Genomic DNA, 27,202 nt, shown 5'->3' on the forward strand with positions numbered 1-27,202 from the left:
ATGCACAGCTGACCTCATATTCCATGGTGAAAGACTATCAGCTTAAGCCTGAAGAAGGCATGAAAGGCATCTGAATGAAAAGGACTTGCAGATGACATTGTTGCACACAAACAAAATCCCTAAGTGCACACACACACTCTCACCAGAGCACCGTTATCTCTAAGAAGGGAGTTTGCCAAAGTTCCAAGCACAGAGTGAGCACACGACAATCGGTGTGTTTCTGCACACCAGCGGCAAACAACCTGAAAAGGAAGTCGAGAAATAAACCTATTCCCCGTCGTATGCACAGGAATAAAATGTGTGGGAGGAGGTGAAAGACTTGCACACTGAAAACTGCAAACGTTGCTGAAAGCAGCGCAAGGAAACCTGACTGAGCGGACAGGCGTCCCTGTCAGTGAGTCAGAAGGTGACAGTGCCCCACAGTGGCTGGCAGGTGTCATACCCGCCCCCCATCAGGATCCCAGCAGCTTTTTTTGGCAGAACTGGAAACGCCTGTTCTGAAATTCATATGGAATTTCAAGGAGCCCAAACAGCCAACACAATCTTGAAGAGGAAAAACAGAACACGCACATTTCCCGAAGACTTAAGTATAAAGCTCCTGTAATCAAAAGAGTGTAGCCACATAGACATTTTTGCCCAGGAGGCCATGGCTGCTCCGTGTGGGACTAATGGTTTCCTCAACCGGTGGTGCCGGGACAGCTGGCCCTCCGTGTGCAAAGGGGTGAAGTGGGCTGCTCACCTCACTCCACTTGTGCAAGCAACTCAAAACCAATTCGAGACCCAAATATAGCAGCTTAAACTGTAAAACTCTTACAAGGAAATGTAGAAAAAAAATCTAGACCTCAGACTTACCAAAATCATGAGCATCATGAAACAGATAAGCTAAAGTAGTCAAAGTTAAAACTTTTTTGCATCACAATACATTGTCAATATGTGAAAAACAGTCTCTAAGGACTAGGAGAGAATGTTTTTACCCATCACATATCTTAGAAGGGGTTAACATCCAGAATATATAAAGAACCCGGTAGCTCAACAACCAGAAGACAAGCAACCATATAAAAATGGGCAAAGAATCAGAACAGACCTTTTTTCAGAGAGAAGATACCAGGGGCCGCGGCGAGCGTGAAGACGCTCCCCGCCTCCGCGCAGGGGACACTGAGCGACATCCCAGCGACAGTGAGACACTGCTCGCGGCCATGGGGTGGCGGTTGTAATGGTTTTTTCACGGGAAATAACAAGCGGTGGCAAGAACAAGGAGAATAGGAACTCGTACATTTCCAGGTAGGAATGTGAAGCAGCAGCGTCACCTGAAAGGACAGTTCAGAATTCCCCCCCACACTAAGCACAGATGTGCCTACCGCGTGGCCCAGCAGTTCCCCCCGAGAGAAGCGAGATGTCCTCGCAGACGCGTACGGGAACGTTCCCAGCAGCCTCAGCCGTGAGAGCGAGAGGCGGCAACCGCCCGGCGTCGTCAGAGGAGGAGCGGAGAGACCGCCGCGGCCTCTGCCTGTACGGCACGCAGCCCCGGACGGACGGGAGTGGGCCTCCGCCGCCGCCGTGCGGGGGAATCTCCGGAACGTCGCGCCGAGCGCAGAAGCTGGCCGGACCCCGAAGGCCATGCTGCACGGTTGACTCCTTGTATAGGAAATAGCCCGGACACACCAGTGGACGGATACCGCAGGCGGCTTCCAGGATGGGAGGAGGGGAAGGGGCTGCCGGAGGCGTCCTCCGGCCCCGGGAACAGGGGCGGGGCGGCTGCGCTGCGTCGTGCACGTGCTGAAGGCCGCTGACCCTGCGCTTCAAAATGGGCCTCCCGTGAGCAACCCTTTAATCGTGCGGCCTCCCTGCCGCCCTGGAAGGCTCGCTCAGAGGGGAGGAAGGGATGGCGGGGCGGTGCTGGGGGTGGCGGGGGACCTGACAGCAGCATGGACTGTGCTCAGGAGATGAGGGGCCTGATTCAGACAGGGCCGGAGAGTCAAGAGCCAAAGCCTTCGGAGGTTCACTACGGTTGTTAGTGTTGGACCTCTGCGGCTGCGGCCGCGGCCGCGGACGGGCCGGGTGGCGGAGGAGCAGCAGCGGGGTAGGTGGGGCGGGGTTAGGGCCCAGGTGGGGGAGGAGCCGAGGGGCTGGTGCGGGCTGGGCGTGGAGGAGGAGCAGCGGCGGGGGGCTGGGGAGGGGAGGGGCGGCGGGGCTAGTAGGGGAGGAGCGGAGGGCTGGGCGGTGGAGGAGCAGCGGGGGGCCCGGCTGGAGGTGGAGCACGGGGGCTGGCGGGGGAGGAGATGCAGCGGCCGGGGTAGGGGAGGAGCAGAGGGGCGGGTAGGGGAGGAGCAGCGGGGGCCCGGGTAAGGGAGGAGCAGCGGGGCAGGTGGGGGAGGAGCCGCAGCGGCCGGGGTAGGGGAGGAGCAGAGGGGCGGGTAGGGGAGGAGCAGCGAGGCCTGTGGAGGAGGAGCCGCGGTCTGGGCGGTGGAGGAGGAGCAGCGGGGCCTGTGGAGGAGGAGCCGCGGTCTGGGCGGTGGAGGAGGGGCAGCAGCGGCCCGGGTAGCGGGGGAGCTGAGGGGCCGGTGGGGGAGGAGCGGCGGGCTGGGCTGCGGGGAGATGGGTCCGGACAGGCTCCGGGGTAGTCGGTTGACCTCTGTCTCCTTGCCGTTCCCCACAGACTTCGGCTGGGGGGCTCGGGGTGCCGGGAGGGCAGGCTGAGGTCTCTGTGTGTCACCTCTTCTCCTTCCTGTCCTGCAGATGTTGAACCTCTTTGTGGCTGTGATCATGGACAATTTTGAGTACCTTACGCGGGACTCTTCCATCCTAGGGCCCCACCACCTGGACGAGTTCATCAGGGTCTGGGCTGAGTACGACCCGGCTGCGTGGTGAGTGAGGCGCCCTGCTCCCGGGGCCTGGGGCCCAGGACCCCCACTCCCTGTGGGATGGCGCTCGTCTTCCTCTTGGGCGGTGCTCTCCTTCTCACCCTCCCTGCACTTCTAGAAGCTCCCCACGCTCCGAAATTCTCTTTGAATCCTCGGCCTAGCCCTTAGGATGTTACCTGGGGGTCTCTAAACATTTTCGGGGCATTTGTGAGGCTCAGGGCCCTTACTGGGGCGGCCCATTATAAGGGGCCCCGGAGACAGCTGGGGGCCATCTCCTGGGCCTCCCTGGGCCCCGGGGCACTCTGCCCTCTCTCTGAGGATAGGAGCCATGTGCCCCTCTGCATCCACAGCTCAGGCTGCTGATGGTGGGCGCTCGGTGAGCTTTTATTGAGACGGGAGGAGCTGCCAGGAGGGGTGTCGTGTGTGTTTCAGTGCGGTGGGAAGGCTGTGCCTGTCATTTGAGTGGGGGTTTGTTTCCAAGGGGAGCAAGGATCTCATGAAGGTGGTCTGGAGTTAGAAGCTGGTTGGAGACCGCATTTCCTGGGAGAGTCCCGCACGCCTATGGCGCACTCATGTGTGGGTCCCGCCTGTGTGTGTGTCATTACTCATTCACCTGCATCTTCACACGTTCACATCTCAGGATGGAGCTGGAGTGGAGTGAGGGCAGGGAGGGGCCGAGAGACCTGACTCCCAGGTGTGGACGGGCCCGCACACGTGTCCTGCCCTGTCCTCGAGTGGCCCCTGTGTGGCGGAGGCCTGAGGCAGGGGCTCATGCCCCTGTGGTGAGTGAGGACTGGAAGCTCCGCATGTAGAGGGTGCTTGGGGCGTTCTGACCCCCGGCCCCCGCACCCCCTCATCAGCCAACTTCCCGAAGGTGCCGCCCTGTCCATGTCTTGGGGTGTTTCCGGTAGTGAAACCCCACGGTTCTCACCCAGTGGGACACAGGCACTGCCTCAAGCCGTGTTTCGTGGTGCTCAAGGCTGAGTCCGTGGCCCAGAGAGGCCTGTTATCATGCCTGAGGGGCCATCACAGATTCTCTGGTCAGGAAGGCCCATAGGGTTGGAGGGCGGGGTGGCCGCACTCAGACCCAGCGCCTCTCAGACACAGGCTGCCCAGACTGTGGTGCTGGCAGGAGGAGACTCACTCCAACATGGCCTTAGGGACACTGCTACTTCTCAGCGCGTTTTCTCTGGAGGAGGCTGTGTTGCCAGAAAACAGATTGTTTAGGATGGGACCTGGGTCAACGGGGAAAGGCAGGTCGGTGCAGGCCTGTGCAGGGAGGACGCTTCCCAGCCGGTGTGAACCGCAAGCCCGGGACCCCCAGGCAGCGCAGGTGGAGCAGAGCAGGATGCCCAGGAAGCAACCCCGGTCAGACTGGCTGGCGCTCATACACAGAGCTCCCAGCTAGGGCCCTGGGAGGGCACGGCCATCAGGGACAGGGACAGAGAAGTGCCAGTGGGGGAGCAGGCAGCCCAGCCGAAGCCCCAGCACAGAGTGGCCCGCCAGCACCCCACAGGACCCCGGTCCACCCAAAGCAGAGGTGCCACCACAGCTCCCACCCACCTCACTGCTCCCATGGGGCTGGGGCTAGAAACACAGGTGGCTTCAGACACCAGGAGGAAAGGCCCAGCAGGGGCCTCTGAGCAGAATGGATGGTGCTTGGAGGCTCACTGGCCTTTGTGACAGATGCCAGGGTGTGGTCCCCTTCAGCCCCCAGGGGCCCACTCTGCTGGGTCCTCCTTGGCGAGATTCTGAAACAGCAGTAGGACTTTGTGGAGTTTCTTTGTGTGTGTGTGTTTTCACCCGTGTGACTGTGTGAACTTCCACACAACTGTACGTGTGTGTGCGTGTACTGTGTGTGAGCGCCTTTGTATTGGTTGTGTGCCCATGGGCACACATCCATGTGTGCTGGGGGAGAGGAGGAGGCTCAGAGCCCCTGCTTTCTGTCTGTTGCCCTGCGTGCACCCCCCGCCCGCTATTGCCTTGGAACTTTGTGGTGAGTGGACTCAAAGGGGCACCCCAGCCACGCCCTCTGTGAGCGACATCAGCCCGGCCCGATGCACGTCCACCTGTGCAGTGAGCGTGTTGAGAATCTGGTGTGCTGGGGCATGGTGTCCACAGGGTCTCTGTGGAGAGAGGAGCCATCCTGCAAGGCCGGGCTGTGTCTGAGGGGGTGAGTCAGATCGGGTGGGGTCTGACCCCAATGATGGCGGCAGGATGGTGGACAGGTGGACGGAGCCCTAGAGCTGCAAGTGCAGGTGGCAGAAGCTGAGCACGTCTGGCTGAAGGGAGAGACTGCGTGAAACAAGCAGCTTTGACCTTGTTTCATAGACCACGGGGACAGCGTTTGAGTCCGAGTGACAGTGTCAGGCCCACAGTTTTGATGTGGTGGTACCTGAGGGGCTTGGTGGCAGCAGAGAGGTGAGGCCAAAACTGGAAGAGACAGGGGCTGTCTCTCTCTGGTCCTTCAAGGTTGGCACGACTTGGGGCAAGGCCAGGTGGGACCTGCTCTTTCCACCTGGTCCCAGAAGTGAGGTCTCACGTTGGGAGCTGATCGGATTGAGAGAACATGGTTCAGGGAAGAGAAGCCAACCCTGGGGCAAGGGGGTCCTTTGCGAGACCCCAGGTTCCAGGGGAGGGCTCTGGCTCAGGGAGGTGGGGACTGTCTGGAGAGCCCCCTGGATTCTAGAAAGCTCACTGTCAGGGGTCCGGTGAGCACCACCAGGCGGGGTGGGGTTGGTTGTGTGTGTGTGGAGCCCACAGACTGCTCCTGGCCCTGCTCTGGGGGCTCCCCACCCAGGGCCCACCAGGGAGCTGCCTGTCCAGCACCTGGCAGGTAGGGCGGGTGGCAGGACGGGCACCTGAGCCTCGGTTGCATAACTTGTGACGTTTCCTTTCCAGTTGCCGGATTCATTATAAGGATATGTACAGTTTGTTGCGTTGTATTGCGCCACCCGTTGGCTTAGGGAAGAAGTGCCCTCGTAGGTTGGCCTACAAGGTTTGCAACTTCAGAGCCTCCATCTGACATACTCCTCCCTACCCGAAGCCAAACACAGCACACACTCCCTGCCTGATTTGGGAATGAGGACACCGCACCTCTGTCCTCCCACCCCACCCCGCCCCGCCCCGCCCCGCCCTGCACTACAACTCCTGGATGCTTTAGTCCCCGGCTAACCTCCCTGACCCTCCAGCTGGCCGGGACAGAGCCTGCAACTCAGCGCACACAGCGCTTTCAGGCTGGACGGTGAGCTCCACCGCCAGCTGCTGGGTGGGGGCCAGGGGCCAGGTCTCGCCCAGCTTCCCCTATTACCCTCCGGCTCTCGAGGATGGGCTGATGGTCAGAGAAACTGGAGGCCTAAGGCCTGGAAGAGAGGGCATGGACACAAGCAGACCAGTAGCTGCTGCCCCTCTGGGTCCCAAGAGCCCAACAACCTGGGGTCTCTGGTCCCTAGGGGTGCAGAGGATGGAGAGGGCCCTCCTGCCTCCCCTCCGGACTGATCTGAAGGCTGAGGCTGGGAGCCCTGGGCAGAGGGCCAGGCCCAGTGGCCCAGAACATGACTGTGTCTCTGGGACCCCATGCAGGTCCTACAGGCAGTCCCATGGTGGTGGTAAGGCTTTAGGCCTATCTCCCTGGGGAAGAGATGGTCATCGGCCACCAGACACTCTCCCGAATCTGGAGCCGTAGCCACCTGCTGGCCCCTGCCCTACCCTGGTGCAGTGTGAGGAGGGGGCAAGGGTGGCTGCCCCCACCCCGCGCCCACCCGCAGTCCCCATGTCCTGCCCAGTCCTGACCCCAGCAGCAGCCCTGCCCTGGGCCGGCCTCGGGCGTCTCTGGGCTTGGAGCAGGACGCCCCTCGTTCAGGGTGTCTGGAGCCCCGGGGGCCCCCTGCAGCACAGCGCAGCACAGCTTCGTTCTGGTTTTCCTGCTTGTTGTGGACTTTCCTCCATTGTCAGCCTGCTGGCTCCCTGGGAAGCAGCCCGAGCGCTAAGGGGAGCTGGGTGTCCAAGGAGGCTCTGGACTGGCCTCCGGTCCCACAGCCCTGCCGACCTGCTCCCTGCTCCTGCTCCGGAGCGCTCTTTTCTGATTCGATGCTGCCTGTGGTTTCTGAAAGTGTGAAGCAGACATTAACAACCCAAAGGCGCCCGGATGCAGCCCTTCCTCACCCCTCCATGTTCATTAGCTTGACGCCACCCGCCCACTGCCGCCCACTGCCGTGCGGGCTGGAGTGCAGGGGGTGGGGGGCACGAGGGACCGAGTGGAGCAGAGAGGCCCTACTTTCGTGACCATACTTCTAGCATTCACTCCGACACTGGTTAATGGATCTGTTTTCTTTTCTGCTTCCTTCCCCCCGCCCCTCCCCCCCCATGGATCCTCTGCCTCTGCCTCCCTGGGCTGGCCTCCAGTGGGCGCATCACGTACAGTGACATGTTCGAGATGCTGAAACACATGTCCCCACCCCTGGGGCTAGGGAAGAAATGCCCTGCTCGAGTGGCGTACAAGGTAGACCCTGGCCCTGCTCCCCAGAGGCTGTCTGTGCTGGGGCTGGTCTTCCATCGCCTGTCGGAGCTTGTCTATCTGTCTGTATGCCACTCCGCTGTCTCACTGTTGTTTCTTTTCTCTGCCCCAGCCATCTCTGCTTCTCCCCAGACAGAGGGACACGGACACCGCAGTGGTGTCTCTGCACCGGCCCCTTGTCCCCAGGGTGGCCCTGGGAGCCCTGAGAGGCTCAGGGAGACAGAGACAGAGTGTCCCCTGCCCTTGCTCCCTCCCTCTCCTTCCTGGAATGAGAGCGCAGGCCGGCCTTTGCGGCAGAGGCTTCTGTTCTGGGCGCAGTCCCACCCGCGGGCCTCCCTGGGGAGAGGGGCCTGAGGCGGGAAAGGCACCCAGCCACATACCTGCAGGCATCCCAGGCCTGGTGGCCGCAGCCTGAGAAAATGCATCTGAAGGGCCTTGTGAGCCCATGGTGGCCTCGAGGGGAAGGAGGTCAGGGAGAGGCACCCTGCGAGGGTCGCTGCAGAGGGAGCAGCCTCAGGCCCAGGTGGCCCTGTGATGCCCCCCTCCCACCCCCATCGCTGAGGATGCAGCTGGCTGAGCTGTAGGAAGGGGGTGAACTGGAGGGACACCTCTGGGTCCTCCCTCCTCACATGGCCCCAGCCCCGAGCCTGCTCCCACCTGCCCCTGGATCCTGCCACACCCCTGGTATCCTGCAGCACCCGCCTCCCGAAAGCCCCCCCCCACACCCCGTACACCCAGCAAATGGGCCAGCATGTGTCTGGAGCCTTCTGCTGTCTCCCTCTCTCTGAGTGAGCTTCCCACCAGAGCTTTCTGTCTCTCTGGTGCTGTCCACACTGCCTGTCTCCTGAGCTCTGCTTCCATCCTGTCTGTCGCCTGGCCCAGCACAGCCTTTGGGGTGGAGTGGGTGCCTCTGGTGTCTCCTTCAGCCCCCCTGCCTGGCATGAGCACCTGGCTTCTTGGAGGCCCTGCATGCAACACCGCAACCTTGTCCCCAAGAAGGAGAGCTCTGTCCACACCAATACCAGGGCAGAGGGCTGCAGGGCCCATGGTGGCCTTGGAGCCCCACCCCAGCTGTGCTGGCCGACTCCAAGGTTCTGGGCATGCAGAGGCCAGGATGGAGGGGGTGGATGGGCTTGGCGGGCTGGGAGGGAGTAGGAGATGCACAGGGTGCTGTGGCCAAGAGGGTCTAGACCCAGCGCACGGAGGTCTGTCTGTCTGGCATCTGCTGCTCACTGAGATTCCAGGCCCTCTGGGGGAAGGTGCCCTGGATGGAGCCCTCCTCTCTTGGAAATCATCTGCTTTGCTCCTCCTTTGCTGCTCCATGATCCCTGAGTCCCCTGGAGGGAACCCCCCTGCCCTCTCCCACTGCTGCCCAGCGGGTCTGCAGGGATGCCTGCTTCCTGGTGTGCGCCACACAGGTGCCGTGTGAGGTCCTGGGACCGTGATGGGATGTCCGAGCGGGGCTTTGCCAGCATTCAGGGACAGGTCTGGGTTCGTGTCTGCAGGCATGTGCTCCATCAGGCTTAGGATTACATCTGGGGGCAGTGGGGTCGGCAGACACAGAGGGCCCTGTGCCCTTATCTCTAGCTCCTGCTCTGCGGAAGGGTCAAGAGGCTGCTGAGAAAGGACAGGTGGGATGTGGTGCCCCTTCGTGCTCGGGATGTTGCAGACACACCTGCGCCCCTCTGCCTCTTGGAGACTGAGGAGGGGAAAGGGGACTTCATACCTGCAGAGGTACTACCCCCCAGCTGGTCTGGTTAGAGGCTTGTATTCCTGCAGAACTGCCCGAGCCTGTCCCTGCCAACCCCCGCCCCCACCATCCCGCAGCTGGCCGAGCCAAGGCCCGTGCAGTCCCACCTCTTCTGGGTCTGCCACCTGGACCCTGTCTCTCTTCCAGCCCCTTCCCTGGGTGGCTGGTGAGAGCAGAGCCTCCTTGGGGCTGAGGGCTGCTGCCCAGGCTGTGCTCTCAGCCACCTGCCCCTTGTCCGGCCTCCAGCCTGTGGCTGGAAGGGATGGGGTTGGCAGAGGAGTAAGGACAGGGATCTCCCCTCCTGTCTGTGGGTTGTCCCAGGGAGCAGCAGCCTTAGTCCTGTGCACAGATCCGTGCGCCCAGGCATGGCCATGCGCCCTCTGCCCTGCCATGGCCAGAGGGTGCGGAGGTCCTCAGTTGAGGAAGCCTGTTGTTTAGAGCTCCTGGCTGGCCCCAGGGTGCGAGTCCTTGCCTGGCCCTGTGCTTTTCTGTAGCCAGGAGAGCCCTCGGCTCAGCTCACGGGAGGGAGGAGTCAGGGGTGAGTGGGAATGCTGGCAAAACTCCCCTCTATTGGACCTTTCTGTCCTGGACACCTGCAGGGGTCACCTCCAGGGGCCTCCAGCACTGAATGGCCCTGTGGTGGGGCCCCTGGAAGGCCTGGCCCTAACCTGCCCCCTTGTCCCCAGCGCCTGGTTCGCATGAACATGCCCATCTCCAATGAGGACATGACTGTCCACTTCACATCCACACTGATGGCCCTCATCCGGACCGCACTGGACATCAAGCTGGCTCCAGGTGAGCACAGTAGCCTCCGGGCAGAGGTGCTGAGGCAGGGCCCTTCAGAGCCATCCCCCAGGTAGGGGGCAGGGAGGGGCACAGGGGCCCGTCTGTCCGGGGTACTGGCTTTGTTTCCTGATGACCACCCTGTGCGCCAGCGCTGCAGCGCCCCCTTTCCATGCCAGGACACTGAGGGCAGTGACGTGAAATGGTCGGTCCAGGTTGCCCAGGTTCTTGCCAGTTTGCTGCTGGAGTGCGGCCTGGCCCGTGCCCATGGCCCGTATTACTGCTCTCCCGGCAAGCCCAGTGCAACGTCGGGCCCTCTCCTGAGCTCACCAAGAAGACCACGTAGTTCGTGAGAAGTCGAAGAGAGAACGAAGCTGTAGCGCGTGCTCCCCACCCTCACCCTGTGTGATGACAGTTTCCCCTTCACACAGAACATTGGAGTCACCAGAGGGGGCCTTGCACCACCCCCTGTCCCCCCACCCCCCCCTCCTCCCTGCACTTGTACCTTGAGCTCGGCTGACTCCTGTGACGGGTGAGTCCAGGCCAGTCTCACCTTGCACACGAGGTCCTGTCCCCTGTCATCTGCTCTGCGTCTCGCCTTGTCACCTTCTGTCTGTACTGGATTGTCTGTCGGTACACAGTCGTGCCATTATGTCTCCCATCTTTAGAAATTCTCTTCCCGTCTATCACCTTCCCTATTTGTCTCCCCCACTTCATTGCGAACCGCTCCTCGAGAGGCTGGTGTGTGTCGCCTCTGGTCTCTCTGCCCCAGCCGGCAGCCGGCTGTCACCGCAGCACCACACGACTGCTCTCGTTAAGCGCCCCTTGACCTCCACCATCTCAGCCCTCACCACACAGACCTGTCTGCCACATCTTCTCAGCTCTCATGCCCTCCTCCCTGGCCCCCTTTGTGTCTCTTCTGGTTCAGCTGGTCCCCCATTCTCTGACGGCTGTCTCTGTTGTTTCCATCTATTTCCGTGGCTCTCAGCACCGTGAGTTCCAGTTTGCTCTCCCAGTTCTGTGTGGCTAGTCCAGGCCTCCTTCTGAACCCCTCTGCACCCCAGGTGGTTCACCCTCTGCACTTGGGGGCCCAGTAGGCTTCCAGAGCTCACTTGCTTGAAGGTGAGCTCCAGAGAGTCTTCGTGGTCTTCCCAGCCCCTCAGTGCAAACTGTTCTTCTAGGGGCTCTAGACGAAAATGTGGGCCATATCTTCTCTTTTGTTTTTTTACCCCATTTGCAACCAATGTCTGACCTCTTATCACTTCTTCTGACTCTACCTTCAAAGTACATCCAGAATATGATAATTTTCCTGCCTTCTCCCATGGAACCTCCTGGTCCAGGCTGCCGTGCGCCAGCCTCTGCCAGGCCACGGTGCTCTTGCCCCTCGGCCCCTCCTACAGTTTGACGGCCAGAAACATCAAGTTACAATTAAACTCGTAAAGTTGACAAACCTCTATCGGGATGGATCAAGACAAAAAGGAGATAAAAATAACATTAAGAGCAAAAGAGGAAACATGGCTGCAGACCCTGCCGACACTGAATGGGTACAAGGAAATGTTACGAACAACGAGATGCCAAAGCCTGGAACTCTAAGGAAACAGGAAAACTCCTTGACACAGACTATCAAGCTTATTCAAGAATAGGTGAACTAAAATATGACTGAATATTACCATATATATATTTTTTAAAGATTTTATTTATTTGTTTTTAGAGAGGGGAAGGGAAGGAGAAAGAGAGGGAGAGAAACATCAATGTGTGGTTGCCTCTTGCACAGGCCCTACTGGAGACCTGGCAAGCAACCCAGGCATGTGCCCTGACTGGAAATCAAACCTGTAACCCTTTGGTTCGAAGGCTGGTGCTCAACCCACTGAGCCACACCAGCCAGGGCTTACTATATTTATTAAAGAAATTAATTTCATAGTTAAAAACCTTCCAACAAAGAAAATCCCAGGCCCAGTTAGTTCCATCAGTGAAGTCTGCCAAACATTCATTTAAGAAGGAAGTACTGCCAATTCCATACAAACTCTTCCAGAAAGTAGAAAAACAAAGGTGTTTCTCAGCTTATTTTACAAGGCCAGCATTATTCTGCTGTCAAAACAGAACAAAGACATTCTGTCGAGAAAGTATCCAGCCATATATTATGAAAAATAGAGACAGTTACTGAAGAAGATACAAGAAACACTGTACGTAGGACAATAACACCTCAGTCCCCTTCCAAGTAGGCACCTTGGAACCTCATACAGTTCTCCCAATTGCCATCAGCTGCCCCATCGTATTTTCCTGAGTCTCATCAATGGTGTGAAATCTCTTCCCTTTCAAAGGTAATTTCAGTTTGGGGAAAAGGCAGAAGTTGCAGGGCATCAAATCTGGGCTGTAGAGGGACTGAGTCACCTGGGTGATTTGATGTTTTGCCAGAAAACTCTGCAAGAGATGTGATGCATGAGCAGAAGCTGCCAATCACCAGTTGCCTACAGCTGTGGCCTTTTGAATCATCCAAATAGTTTCTGCAGAGGGATGTTCAAGCTTAACACAAAATTTGGTGCAGATTCATTGCTCTACTCGCTCAGTCATTTTGAATGTGACAGTCACACAGTACACATGCTCACTCAGCAGTGTCTACCACCCCCCCTGACTAGTACAGTGAAGTCGCCATTGTTCATGCATGCACATTCCAGTCCATTCTCCTTGGCTTCCAGGTGACACCGAAGTCACACAAACCATTCTAGGTGTGTTAACAATGGCTGGACTTTTTCCAGACAGACCTTGTAGGGGGAAAAATTACAGACCAACATTTCTCATGAACACAGATACAAAAACTTTTAACATAATTGTAGCAAAGTGAGTCCAGCTGCACATACACACACACACATTATAAAATAGTACTTGACAAAAGTAGGGTTTGTCCCAGGAATGCAAGTTTTTTTTAATGTAAAAACCAATTATTACAATGTAATACATCAAAAAATAAAAAAACTATATGATCATCTCAATTGATGCAGAAAAAGCATTTTGACAAAATTAAACAAACATGGTTTTAATAATTTTATATAAACTAGGAAACTATCTCAACCTGGTAAAGGATATCTGTGAATATCCTACAGCTAATGGCGTACTTAACAAAGAATGATTGACTCCCTTACTTCCGAGGTCAAGAGCACAGCAAGGATGTCTGCTGTCCCCATGTTTGTCCAGCATTGCACTTGAGGTCCTAGATGGTGTAATAAGCCAAGAAAAAGAAATGAGGTGTAGGTATTGGGAGGGAAAAAGTAGAACGAACTCTATTCACAATTGACATGATTATCTATGAGGAAAATTCCAAAAAGTTGAATGAATTGTTAATAAAACTGAGGCAACTATAAGCCAAGGAATTCCAAGGACTTATGGGAGCCACCAGGAGCTAAGAAGAGACCAGGAAGAGCTCTTCATTCTCCCTCACTGGAGGGAGCACAGCTCTGCTGAGACCTTCACTTTGAGCTCCTGGTCTCCAGAACTGAGACAACACATTTTTGTTGTCTTAAGCCATAAAAATGTTACTAAAACTAATATGTGAGTATAGCAAGGTCACAGGATATCAGTTAACAACTGACATTGGAATAAAGTTCCATTAAAATAACACCCAAAACATAAAATCTTCCTATTGCTGGAAACTCTAAAAAATATAATATTTGTATGCTGCAAATTTCAAAACATTGACTAAAGGAATCAAAGAGCTAAACAAATCAAGCTGTACGTCGTGTTCATGCATCAGGAGACTTGATGTTGTTATGATGTCAATTCTCCCAGTACTGATCAACAGAGTTAATGTTAGTCCAGTCAAAATCAAAACAGGCTTTCTGAGTAGAAATTATAAACCAAATCTAAAATGCATGTAGAAAAACAGAAGAACTTGAGAAACAACAATTTTGAAAAGAACAAAGTTGGAAAACTCACCTGCCTGAGTGAGACTTTTGTAAAGCTGTGTCAACCGAGACATTCAGCGCCGGGGACTAGACAGGGATGAGATTGGAGGACAGTGGTGGCCTCAGGAAGGGGCTCATCCTTACAGAGTTGACTGGTTTTCAATGATGTTGCAAAGGCACTTAATGGAGAAAAGATAACTTCTTTAAACAGATGGTGCTGGAGAAGTTCAGACAGTTATGTACTGATTACTTCTTTAAGTCTGGACGTTCACTGTCTCACTCAGCTTGGGCAGCCGTAGTGAAATACCAGCACTGGGTAGCTTAAACACAGAAACTCGTTTCTCACATTCTGGAGGTTGGAGGCCAAGATCAGGGTTCCAGGAAGGCAGGTTTCCTTCTGGGGTATGTCCTCCTGGCCTGTGCCTGGCCACCTTCCTGCGCTCCACGCCCGCATGGCCTTCCCTCTCAGAGCACGTGGCGAGTGTGTGCCCTCTCTTCTCCTGACGACACCAGCCCTATGAGGCAGGCACCTGCCCCTAGGACCTCAATTCACCTTAATTCCCTCCTCTTTGGCGCAAACACAGTCACATGGGGGGGTGTGTGTGCAATGCTTCAGCTTGTGAAGGGGATACCGTTCAGTTTGTAGCCTGTCCCTTTCACTTTTGACAAAAATCCCCTGAGTTCATAGACCTGGATCATAGGCATGCACGTAACAGTATGAAACCTCCCAAAGAAAATAGGAGGAAGGTCTTGGCAATTTTGAGTTTGGCAAAGATTATTTTAAGATACAAAAAGCATGAGCCATATAAGAAGAAATTGATAAATTGGACTTTATCAAAATTAAAAACTTGCTTCTCAAAAGATATTTAAGAAAATAAAATGGCAGGCCAAAGACTTAGAGAAAATATTTGTGGAAAGCACAGTGATACAGGAATGGTTTCCAGCAATAAGAAGATAAACAGCCCGATAAATAGGCAAATGACTTTAATAGACACATCACCAGGGAAGATAGATACATGGGGGCCAATAAAGACGTGCAGAGGTGCCCGACACCAGCAACCGTCAGAGCAACAGAAAGAGGGTGAAGTAGAAGCATGTGCACAGAAGCCCGGATGTGAAGGGCTGTGGCTTCAGTCGTGATTGCCCCACGCTGCAAACACTGCAGATGTCCATCAAGTGAGCGGATGCACCATGTGTGGTCTGTGCTGTGAGCTAGTGCTCAGCAGCATACGGACAGACTGCTGGAACGTCCCACGATGTGGGCGCCTCTCCATAACCTGCCGAGTGAAGGAAGTCAGGGCCCAAAGCTGAAACGTGTGTGATGCCCTGCAGAAGGCAATGTGACGGACACAGGAAGCTCATCAGCAATGGCCCAGGGCAGTGGTGCCATGTCGCATGACGGGGTTGTGGTGGTGGCTGCTGCACCACGTGGGTTCCCAGACTGGAATGGGATGACTGGGAAGGGGAATCCCAGAAAGAATCCCAGGGGAATCTTCCAGTACGCCAAGGGAGCCTGAATGAGCCCGACACCAGGAAAAGGTTGACAGGTGCATTCCATTGCCTGCCTCTTGTCTCAGCCTTAGCACCATGCCCGCTGCTCTGGTGCTCGCCGCCTGACCCCTGTGGTGACAGTAGAGCTGGTCCCTCTGCTTTCAGGGTCTTATGAATGTGGTGCCACCTGCTTGTGAGGCCTCTCCCAACCACCCTGCCCCAAACTGTGGCCTCCTGACACTTGTCCTCCCTGCCCCTTGGCTGTACCTCTCCCCACCACATTGGACTGTGAAGGTGTCCCTCCTGTGCAGTGGGTGACAGTCATGATCCTCCCAGGGCAGCTCCTTTGGCTTTCTCTCACCGGGAACAGCACCTGATGTGGGGTGGGTGCTCCATGTGCGTTAGCAAGTGGATGGGTGAGTGTGCGGACATTACCATGTTCCTTCCTGCCCCATGCCCCCCTTCTCCCACCCCATGTACTAGACACCAGTCCTGGCAGGGGCAGCTCTGACTGGCCTCCATGGCCCCGCCTCCCCCACATCGTGTCTCCCCTGCCTGCCTAGCTCTGCTGGTTTCCCAAGGGGCACTTACACCCCTCTTCCCCCTCCCACCCACCCTGCCCCAGCCGGCACGAAGCAGCACCAGTGTGATGCAGAATTGAGAAAGGAGATTTCCTCCGTGTGGGCCAACCTGCCCCAGAAGACCCTGGACTTATTGGTGCCACCCCATAAACGTAAGTGAGGGCAACAGTCTCCCTTTCATGTCCCACCTGGAGGCAGGGCAAGGTGGCCCCGGACAGAGTGTTATCCAGTGACCTTGGAGAGGTGGGTTCACCTCCTCCAGCGTCTGGACTCGGCTTCCACCTGCAGGGAATACTGGTCTTTAAAGTCAGTGCTCAGGAGTCGTGGGAGAAGGAGGCACAGTGTTCCCCTGGGGAGCAAAGTCACCCACACTCGCAGTGTGGGGAATTGACTTCACACAACCCAGAGAGGAGACAGGGGAATTCCCAACAGCGAGAGATACCAAAAATGAGGAGGTGCTAAAGATAAGCTCTGACTGCCCTTGGTTGGGAGGAGACTGGCTGGAGTGGGGCGGGGGTGGGGGTCTGCACTCTGGTGCCCAGGACTGGAGGCACCACTGGGGGTGAGGGGATGAGTCCCTTTGACCAAAACACGTGCTCCTGCCTGAGTATGTCCACTAGTCCTCTGGGGGGGGCGTGTTTCCTCACCCCACTGTGCCGCACGTTTTCTGTGGCCTCTCTGTCCCCATCTCCTCCAAGCTCAGGTCTCTGTCTTCTCCCTCTTGCTTGCTCTTCCCTCCAGCTGACGAGATGACAGTTGGGAAAGTCTACGCAGCTCTGATGATATTTGACTTCTACAAACAGAACAAAACCAGCAGAGACCAAATTCACCAGGCTCCGGGAGGCCTGTCTCAGGTACCAGCCCTCAGTACCAAGTGCTGAGACTGGCACCCTCCCAGCGCCTGAGCACAGCGGGGAGCCGCCCCCTTCTCACGAAAGTGCAGCAGGAAAAGAAAGAGAGGCTCTTTCAGCCACCTCGTTGGCCCCAGAGTCAGGAAGGAACCTTGGCTAGCCTTTGTGAGTCCCTGTGGCTGGTCGCTGGTGGTTTTGAGCAGCCCCTGACTTGGGGCACTCATGTGCAGGGGCCGAGAACCAGAGGGCTGAGGACGGGCCGAGGGCAGCACCGCGTTGGTGAGTGGTGGAAGAAACGCCACGGAGGGCACCTGGAGAGAGTGTTCTGGGAGGTGCGAGGAGAGCTCACGCCCCCTGGGCCCAGGCAGGGACCAGAGAGATCCCGGCTGACGGCCCAGGGTCTCCATGTGTTCCACTTGTGGCACTGACGGGTGACTCGGGGCCTCTCTTTCTGAAGTCACCCTGTGGAGCTGACACCTTCCCCACACAGCCAGTGACCATCCGTGGGTTCTCTGTCTGGCAAGCGGCCTGCTGTTTGGGGCTTCTGAGACCCTCGCCCATGTGGGGAAGGGAAGCGCCTGGCGCCCGTGACAGCCCTCCACTCCCCATCTTCCACTGAGTCGTCCCCTGCCCCCCGCGCCCCAAAACCTCCTCAGAAGTGTCCCCCTGGGACTCCTGCGCCTCTGTCAGGCAAACAGGGGGTGCTAAGAGGAACTCCTTTCGCCTTATGTGACCACGTTGAATCCCCAGCTTTGTGGTCGGGAAGCCGAAGCTCCAGGCAGGGAAGTAGCTTTCCCGAGGTCACCTCCAGACCGTACCGGCCCGAAGGGGTGGGGACAGGAGCCTGCGCTGAGGCCCTGTGGGGCAGAGGAGTTGCCCCAGCCCTCAGAGCACTGCTTCTCCCCGCACCCCTTTTGCAGATGGGCCCCGTGTCCCTGTTTCACCCTCTGAAGGCCACACTGGAGCAGACGCAGCCGGCTGTGCTGCGAGGAGCCCGGGTTTTCCTTCAGCAGAAGAGTTCAACCTCGCTCAGCAACGGCGGGGCTGTGTGAGTCCTGGGCGGGGGCGTGAGTTTGGGCAGCACGGGACTGGCAGTGCGGGGGAAAGCCGAGCTCCTGGCTTCTCCACCTCCCACTCCGAGGGGCCCCGCTGGGCAGCACTCAGGACAGGGAGCCCTCAGGGCCCAGCACAGCTCTTGGGACTGGCCTTGCGCTCGCCTCCACCCAGGTGTTCTGTGCGAGTCCGCCACAGGCCAGTCCAGATGTGGCAGTTTCTGTGGTGAACTCCGAGCTCTGTCCCCCGGCATCAGACAGGCGCCTTTGACGGCTCTGAGAGCCGTGATTAGACAGCCCCCAGTCCCAGCTGTCGCCTCCCACCTCGAGTGCCTGTGTCGCTGTCGGGTGAGGGTCTGGGCCTCTCCCTCCTCACTGGCCCTGGCCGCCTGCAGACTGCTAAGGAACTACTTGCCTCTGCCTTGGGTCCTCACCCCATTCTGTCGGTGCCCTGTCAGCGCTCTGACCTTCCTGCCTCCTTCGAGACGCTTCCCTCTCTCCATTCTGGTATTGGTTTCTGCAACAACTGTGTTTCGCAGACAAAGATGCCCTGTGTCACACAACTCTTGCCACAGTGATTCTTGGTAAAGAGCCAGCCCACACCAAGCGATGTGACATAATGGTCTCGGTTTGTACACTGCAGACAGCTGAGAGGTGGCCGCTGGTGGCCAGCCTGGGCTGCATGTGAGGGCAGGGCCCTTCCAGCCAGGGCCTGGGCCAGTGGAGGTCCCCTGTCTGCAAATGCCCCACTGGCCCAGGCATGGACGTGAGCTGTGTCTGATCCTGCCAGGGCTGAGTGGGGCCTGACCCCCAGCCTGTTGTTCTCAGGGGGGCAAGGCCGGCCCAGCGGGTACAGAGGGCTCTGGGTTCTTCTTGCGTTTTACATTCTTCTTTCTTTTTTTAAAAACATATTTTATTGATTATGCTATTACAGTTGTCCCATTTTCCCCCCTTCACACCCCTCCAACCTGTACACCCTCTCCCACCCATATCCCCCCCTTTAGTCATGTCCATGTGTCATATTTATAAGTTCTTTAGCTTCTACATTTCCCATACTACTCTTGCCCTCCCCCCATCTATTTTCTACCTACCATCTATGCTACTTATTCTCTGTACCTTTTCCCACTCTCTCCTCCTCCCACCCCCCATTGCTAACCCTCCATGTGACCTCCATCTCTGTGGTTCTGTTCCTGTTCTAGTTGTTTGCTTAGTTTGCTTTTGTTTTAGGTGTGGTTGTTAATAATTGTGAGTTTGCTGTCCTTTTACTATTCATCTTTTTTCTTTATCTTCTTTTCTTAGATAAGTCCCTTTAACATTTCATAAAATAAGGGTTTGGTGATGATGAACTCCTTTAATTTGACCTTATCTGAGAAGCACTTTATCTGCCCTCCCATTCTAAATGACAGCTTTGCTGGATAGAGTAATCTGGGATATAGGTCCTTGCCTTTCATGACTTGGAATATTTCTTTCCAACCCCTTCTTGCCTGTAAGGTCTCTTTTGAGAAATCAGCTGACAGTCTGATGGGAACTCCCTTGTAGGTGACTGTCCCCTTATCTCTTGCTGCTTCTAGAATTCTCTTCTGTATTTTTACCTTGGCTAATGTAATTATGATGTGCCTTGGTGTGTTTCTTCTTGGATCCAACTTCTTTGGGGCTCTCTGAGCTTCCTGGATTTCCTGGAAGTCTATTTCCTTTGCCAGAATGGGGAAGTTCTCCTTTATTATTTGTTCAAATATGTGTTCAATCTGTTGCTTTTCCTCTTCCCCTTCTGGTACCCCTATAATTCGGATGTTGGAACATTTAAAGATGTCCTGGAGGTTCCTAAGCTTCTCCTCATTTTTTTGAATTCTTATTTCATCATGCTTTCCTACTTGGTTATTTCTTTCTTCCTTCTGGTCCACTCTATTGTTTTGAGTCCCAGTTTCCTTCCCATCACTATTGGTTCTCTGTGCATCTTCCTTCATCTCCTTTATGGTAACCTGCATCTTTTCATCTAATTTGCGCCCAGAATCAATCAATTCCATGAGCTTTCTTATCACCAGTGTTTTGAACTGTGCATCTGATAGATTGGCTATCTCTTGGTGGCTCAAAAGAATGAGTCCTGGGGCATTGATCTGTTCTTCTGTTTGAGAAATGTCTCTTTCTCCTTTTTTTTTTTTTTTTTTTTTTTTTTTGGTCTGGTCGCTCCTGTTACGGTGAGGGGCGGAGCCTTAGGTGTTCACCGGGGCTGGGCACCCCAGTCGCTAGATTGTAGCGTTGTATGTGGGGGCGGGGGCGGGAGGGAACGAACAATGGCGGTAGCTCCGTTCTCCTGGGACCTCGGTCCCTTCTCTGGGATCCTGGGCTGCGCGCTCTGCCCTGGTCCACAATCGCAGCCTCACTGGGTCCACCAGCTGCCGCTTGCACACTCAGGGTCCACCCGCTGCGATCTTGTGCACCCCGGATGCCTTACGCGCTCCCAGTTGCCCTATGCGCCCAGTTCTCCCTGTTCTCCGCGCGCCGAGACCCACGCCCGGCTGCTCCTCTCCGCCCCTCCTACCGGTCTGGATGAACGGGTCTGCTTCAACTTCTTGGCTGTCCGACTTCCATTCAGATAAATTCTCTGTCAGCTCTGGGTGTTATTCTGCCTCTAAATTGTTGTTGTTCTAATCTTGGTTGTGCGAGGAGGTGCGGTGCATCCACCTGTGCCTCCATCTTCTACATTCTTCTTTCAGGTTGTGTTTTGGTTCGTGGACAGTGGGTCAGGCAGTTTCAAGCCGAGTAACAAACTGCTGTAGTTCCATGGTGCATCACTTCCAGTTTTGGGGCCAGCCCGGCATTGTCTGGGGCTAAGCCTGGGCCGGCTCCTTCATGAGGAGGGCCCAAGAGGAAGGCCAGGGTGGAGGCGTCCAGGCCTCTCCGTGGGCCCCATCCTCCAGGCCTGAGGTCGAGGGCTGAGGGCGACGCTGCAGGGGAAGCCTCCACAGAACCCCGAGGGATCCCTATGGAAGCTGGGAACGGTCCCCTAAAACACCGCAGTTCTCGGTAGTGCCTGCAGACCCTGGGGAGGGGCGGGGGTGCAGGCCCGCAGCCTGCAGGGGAGGCTGGCAGCTCTGGGGGAGGAAGAAACCCCAGGGACAGCGGCGTGGTTGTCGGTGTAGCCCGCGGAGGACATCAGGGTCCACTCTGGACTCAGAGCGTGAGGGTGCCACTTGGCCGGGGTGACGGGAGACGTGTGCAGTGCTTCCCTGGGCACGAGCCAGCAGAATGCAGGCAGTTTTGATGCCACCTGGGAGAGGTGGTCAGAAAGACAGACACTGAGGGGGGAGGAGCTGGTAGGTGCCATGCGTGTGCCGTGAAAGGCCCCCCAAGGGGTGGCCCTGGAGCCCCGATCTGAGGGGGGTCAGGAGGTCGGAGGAGCCGACCAGCCTGGAGGCGAGGACGTGGAGCCTCTGGAGGGTGTGGCCTCTGTGGGTGGGACGTCTCGGCAGCTTGGTGTTCCGCACGCCGCACACGCGCGGCCCCGTCCCTGCCCCGCTGCACACAGGAGCCCCAGCACTGGGCCCACACCCGTCCCTGGGCCCCTGCTCAGAAGCACCTGCATGTGAGCAGATGCAGGTTCCTGGCGAGTGGAATGGGTCCTGGGTGGTCGTTCTGTGCTGCGTGGGCCTCAGAGCCGGCAGAGTAAGCCTCACTTCTCCACAGGCAAACCCACGAGAGCGGCATGAAAGAGTCTGTTTCCTGGGGCGCCACCCAGAGGGCCCAGGAGATGCCCTATGAGGCCAGGACCCCCCTGGAGCGTGGCCACTCCACAGAGATCCCCGTGGTGCAGTCAGGAAAACCAGTGAGGAGGCCCCGGGCTGGGGGTGGACGTGAGACCAGAGGGGGATGAGGGTGGGGGTGAGGCAGGGGGCTGAGGTGGGGGATGGCAGTGACGCTAGGGTGGAGGAGACCAGATGGGGTTGGGGGAGGGGCTAGGAAGAAGGTGAGGCTGGGATCCACGGTGGGTGTGACTGGGTGGGGTCGATGTGCCCCTAGGCTGTGGACGTCCAGACGCAGAGCAAGGCCCTGAGGGGCTCTGACGGGGAGCCCCAACCTGGGCTGGAGAGCCAGGGTCGAGCGGCCTCCATGCCCCGTCTGGCAGCGGGGACACAGGTCGGTGGTCTCGCAGTTCCGGTGGTGGGGGCGCGGTGGGAGGGATGAGCCCTAGTCTGGAGCCTCCCCGGCTTCCCAGCTGCCTGGACACTATCAGCCCCGCTGGGCACCCCAGAATGCAGTGCTGGGCTCCAGAGCACCCTACCTGGCTGCGGGGCACACAGCCTGCACCCCTGACCCAGCCTTTCCTCCCTCCCTCCCTCCCCAGCCCCCTCCTACCCCACAAAATGCCCTGGTGCTTCCTGCCTCCGACCACCCTTCCCCCGTGGTGTCCCTGAGCCCCGGGGGGCCCTGTGGGTGGCCTGGCCTGTCTTTCTCCTGACGCTGGAGGCGACGCCCCCGGCCCCTGCTCCTTGTGGGTCGTTTGTCGACAGAGCAGGAGGCCCTGGCAGGGGCTCAGCACGGTGTTTTCTGGGCTGGGCCCCTCTCGTAAGGGTGCAGGGAGGGGTCTGCAGACCTGAGGCCATGTCAGGGGGCACTGCTGTCCCTGGCCTGGGACCCTCAGGGTCAGCGGCTGTGTGCAGCTCTCAGAGAGCCCAGCTGGGCCCTCCCCCTCGTGGTTTCTGGCTCCATACAGTTCATCTGTCCTCCATTCTAGTACCTTATCACTCCTGCTCCCACGGTGGCACTGTCCTTCCCAGTTTCCACATCCTCCTGTCCATCCCCACTGCCCCCAAGGGTGTCCCGGGATACCACCTGGCTGGGGAGGCAGGACACCCTGTGCAGGCACTGTCACACACTGGGTGGTCTTGGGCGGGGCGGGGCAGGGAGGTGCCCAGCAAGCCCCAGGGGGCCGGTCCCTCCCAGGGGGCTGTTCTGCTGTGCACCCTGCTGGGAGCCTCCCCACGCCCCTCTCAGGCTGGGCACACCCATGTCTCCATGCAGACAGCCTCGGATGCCAGCCCTATGAAGCGCTCCATCTCCACGCTGGCACCCCAGCGCCCCCACGTGGCTCCCCTCGGCCATGCCCTCCTGGGCCGTGCACCCACCGGCCAGACTGCCACCCACCACCACCACCGTTGCCACCGCCGCAGGGACCGGAAGCAGAAGTCCTTGGAGAAGGGGCCCAGCCTGTCAGCAGATGCAGATGGTGGTGGGTGTGAGGGTCCTCGAGTGGCAGTGGCCTGAGCTTGGGGTGTGACAGCCCGAGGGGGTCGGGACCCTCAGATTTCTGTGCCTCACAATCCCCCTGACAGCCTAGAGCACAGGGATGTGTCCCAGCTCTGGCGCCAGGCAGGAGCGCCCGCCCCAGCTCCTCCCCTGGACCTCTCTGCCAGCCTGGGGACTGGGTCTGGGCTGAGGGCACCTGCTCCCTGCCTGGCTCAGCAGGCGACTTCTCTCCCGGCACCAGCAGCCAGCGGCACTGCGGGGCCGGGGCCCGGGCCGCCCCCCGGAGACGTGCCCGCGGGCGTCAGGCGGGAGCGCAGGCAGGAACGGGGCCGGTCCCAGGAACGCAGGCAGCCCTCCTCCTCCTCCTCAGAGAAGCAGCGCTTCTACTCGTGCGACCGCTTTGGGGGCCGGGAGCCCCTGCAGCCCAGGCCCTCCCTCGGCAGCCACCCCACGTCGCCCACGGCCGGGCCGGAGCCGGGACCCCCAAGACAGGTTTGCCCAGGCAGCCGAGGCTGCTTCTCCCTCAACACCTGGCCCGGTGCCCCTTTCGTCCCTGTTCCCCAGTCCAAGTCCAAGCTCCTCCCCACCCAGCCTCGTCCCCTCTGGCTTTTCCCCGGCTCTCCAGCACTCCTCCTGACCTGGGCAGACCCACCGTTGTCCCCTTCTGGCACCCGCCACTCCCCAACCAGCAGCTGGAGGCTAGCCACACCTAAGCCTCGCAGCACGCCCCCCCCCCCCCCCCCCCCCCCCCCCCGCCAAGCCCGCCCCTGCCCGGTGGCTCACTGTACCTGCTGTGTCCCCTTTTCCTGTAGGGCGGTGGGTCAGTGAATGGGAGCCCCCTGCTGTCCACATCTGGTGCTAGCACTCCTGGCCGCGGCGGGCGGAGGCAGCTCCCCCAGACCCCCCTGACGCCGCGCCCCAGCATCACCTACAAGACGGCCAACTCCTCCCCCGTGCACTTCGCCGGAGCTCAGGCCGGCCTGCCCGCCTTCTCCCCCGGCCGGCTGAGCCGAGGCCTTTCCGAACACAATGCCCTGCTCCAGAGAGACCCGCTCAGCCAGCCCCTGGCCCCCAGCTCTCGGATCGGCTCCGACCCCTACCTGGGGCAGCGCCTGGACAGCGAGGCCACTGCCCACCCTCAGCCTGAGGATGTGCTCACTTTTGAGGAGGCCGTGGCCACCAACTCAGGCCGCTCCTCCCGGACTTCCTACGTGTCCTCCCTGACCTCCCAGTCCCACCCCCTGCGCCGAGTGCCCAACGGCTACCACTGCACTCTGGGCCTCGGCTCGGGCAGCCGCACGCGGCACAGCTACCACCACCCCGACCAAGACCACTGGTGCTAGGCGCACCTCGGGCCCTTCGCCACACACTCGCCAGCGGGCCCCGTTCCTGTGGATGAGTTTTATCATCTGTGCTGGGCTCCTGGGATGTTCGGGGAGACCGAGGCGGCAGCAGCAGCAGCAGCAGCTCCTCCCCTGTTTTCCACTGGCTAGACTCGATGCCTCTCCTCCACAGGCCACAGCTCTGTGTCCCCTCGAGCTCCCTCTCTGGGTCACGTACCGTGGGCCCACACAAGGCGTGTGTGCGGAGCAGGGCCCTGTGAGTCCCCACCCTTGGGGGTGGACCCCGGCACCTGGGGAGCTGCGTGGGCCCTGGAGGAGGTCTGGCCTCGCGGCACGGCCTTTCTCCCCGCGTGTGGTGCGGAGCGGCAGTGGCAGCAGCGAGACCTCAGGGCCAAGGCGACAGTGAGCACGGCAGCAGACTCGGGGGCACACGGGTCTCATCTGCATCCTGAGGCCATGCGTCCCGTGTGGTTCTTTGACTCTTAAACAGCAAGTGGACTCAGCACGTCCGACGCTCTGTCCTTCACCAGACACCGTCCACCCTGCAAGGGACCAAATCTGGGAAACGGGTTTTGGTTTTTAATCGCAACCTCTGTGTGCTCAGCCTAGAAAAACAGAGACCAGCTGACAGGGAAGGAGATGCTGGCATGACTGCAAATGCCAGACCCACGGGAAGGTCTCCGCTTCTCACCATGTTCCGTGACTGGCGTGAGGAGACGCTCTTCTGTCCAGTCCAGGTGGCCCCCCTCCCCCCGACCTCTGGCTCTCGCTGCTCCCTACCAAGTGCCTGACCTCCAAGCCCTCTGGCGCCAGGCTCCTGGGGGCGGTGACACTCGGCTGTGTGAACCGTGCTGGGTGTGTGGTTGCTGTTCTGCACGGCAACCTGGCAACCAAGCAGAAAGCTGCTGTCAGCCGAGAGCACACAACCCACATCCAGCAGGACCGGGTAACTGGTGGTGAGGGGACTTTCCCCTTTCTCGGCTCCCTCTGACATGGAAGGTTTCCGGAAAGTGCCGAGGGGCAGTTGCCGTGTGGGGCATTTATAGTCTGTGCCACACTGACCCTCAGGGATGGACGTCTGCCCAGCAGAACCTGTGGCTGTGAATGTGTCTCTTCTCACCAGATGGGAGAGATGGGGGCGCAGTGGGGTCAGGGCTGGACGGGGCTCCTTGGGCAGGAGGGCCGACTGGACTGAGGCCAGAACTCGGAGGAAGTGACCCCGTGAAGGAGAACCTTGGCCCCAGCAGCTGCGTGGTGGCAGTGGAGCCCGGCTCCGACTCTGATGCAGGCGGGAAGAGTGGAATCCAGCCGCCGGCCACTCTCGGAAGGAAAGACCCTAGTGGGACGTGAAGCCTGAGACACTGAGAGACTAAGAGTTTAGACAGCAGATTCCAGTGTGGCCTCCCGTGTTTTGAAATGTCGACGATCTTTGCTGCGTCATGTGTGTTCCCACTGCCTTGTGCCCACGATTCACCGTGAAGAAACGGTGTGTGTCGTGTGTGTCTGTGTTGGAGGTGTCACAGTGAGTGGATGCTGTTCCCCCATAGGGCTATGCAACAAAAGACACACGTTTACTAGAAATAAAACACAAGACCGCCACCTGTTCTGGGGTTTCAGCACGATTGTGACCAAACCATTTTATAGTTTCCTTACTGGAAGGCACAACCCTGAGACTGTAAGATAACAGAGTACTTTGCTCCGATCTGATACAGCTGAACCGGAGCCTGGACTGTGTGGGAGCACTGCGACCTGTCGCAGAGCAGAGGGGGTTTTGTCTCTGGTCCCCAGCCCATCACTCTGAGCGTGCTCATTCGGTGCAGAACCACAGCTGCTTCCTCTCGATGCTGGAGCAGTGAAAAGTACAGGGCGTGGGGGCCGACACGGTGTGTCTCATTTTCCCGACTTCAGGTTTGGTCTCTCTGCACCATCTCTTTTCAGCCATCACGTTCCCCCACAACCACAGTGAGTTGCCAAACTTGGAATGCATTAACCACTTGTCTGCACTGGAACCATTCGAGCAGTGGCCATAGTTTGAACCAGTTGCGTGTGCATGTAAAATTTATACATATATACAATATGCAAGTATGTGCATGACAATATATATCTTCGTACTTTTTGATACAATGTAATCATTTGTTAATTTTTAATTATATTTGATATAAATCAAAAGTTTGTTGCAAAAGTTTATATTTAAGAACAGTGTTAAAAGAAAAAAAAAAGTCCCAACCACGCAACACAACTGGGACTCACTTTTAAAAGTTCTGTGATCGACTAGTTTGCTGCTTGAGTGATATTTATCAACCCAACTTTGGATTCTGCTATTGTTTCTACATTGACATTTTGTATGAAGCAAAGTCCTTGGATTAAAATAAAACTTAGCAAAAAACTAAAACACAAAATCCCACCAAGCTGCTGGGTGTGTGTGTGGCGGGGGGGTGCAGGTGTTGAAGGACAGTGAGTCCCAGGACCGAGGCGTCTCGGTGGGCGCACGGGCAGCCGTGCATGGTGAAGAGGGTGCAGAGGGAATGAGAGAGTCGGGGCGAAGACCGGGTCAATGGAGGCAGGAGGACCCTAGATAAGGCCTTGTGGGGAGTTAGGAGTGCAAGGGAGGGTGGGTTGAACCACTTAGTTCCAGAACCTTCTCTCCACCCCACGAGGAACCCCTACCACTCAGCTGTCACCGCTCTTTCCCCTCCACCGAGCCCCTGGCAACCGCTAACGCACTCTGTCTGTGTGGACCTGCCCCTCCTGGACGTTTCATGCAAGTGGAACCCTGCACTGTCCCCTCTGCGACCAGCTCCTCTCATCTGCAGCCATCTAGTGGGCAGCCG

General features: G+C 57.9%; 1 protein-coding gene across 15 annotated transcripts in view; it reads left to right on the forward strand.

The window, feature by feature from the left end:
• CACNA1B (calcium voltage-gated channel subunit alpha1 B) overlaps positions 1–26,773 on the forward strand; it is a 125,686-nt gene extending 98,913 nt beyond the window's left edge. For 9 of the 15 annotated variants that reach the window (XM_036022522.1, XM_036022525.1, XM_036022526.1 and 6 more), the window contains 11 exons: positions 2,737–2,864; positions 7,266–7,362; positions 9,814–9,922; positions 15,926–16,033; positions 16,623–16,735; positions 17,653–17,780; positions 21,469–21,607; positions 21,802–21,918; positions 22,804–23,011; positions 23,270–23,520; positions 23,841–26,773. In XM_036022522.1, the coding sequence (XP_035878415.1) occupies positions 2,737–2,864; positions 7,266–7,362; positions 9,814–9,922; positions 15,926–16,033; positions 16,623–16,735; positions 17,653–17,780; positions 21,469–21,607; positions 21,802–21,918; positions 22,804–23,011; positions 23,270–23,520; positions 23,841–24,371 (1,929 nt within the window). In that variant the 3' untranslated portion in view covers positions 24,372–26,773. Of the gene's footprint in view, positions 1–2,736; positions 2,865–5,762; positions 5,860–7,265; positions 7,363–9,813; positions 9,923–15,925; positions 16,034–16,622; positions 16,736–17,652; positions 17,781–21,468; positions 21,608–21,801; positions 21,919–22,803; positions 23,012–23,269; positions 23,521–23,840 lie in introns of all 15 variants that reach the window. The other 6 variants (XM_036022523.1, XM_036022528.1, XM_036022536.1 and 3 more) reach the window with 2 other exon arrangements.
• Positions 26,774–27,202: the final 429 nt, after the last annotated feature.

This window comes from Phyllostomus discolor, chromosome 3 (genome assembly GCF_004126475.2).
Source record: "Phyllostomus discolor isolate MPI-MPIP mPhyDis1 chromosome 3, mPhyDis1.pri.v3, whole genome shotgun sequence".
NCBI lineage: Eukaryota > Metazoa > Chordata > Mammalia > Chiroptera > Phyllostomidae > Phyllostomus > Phyllostomus discolor.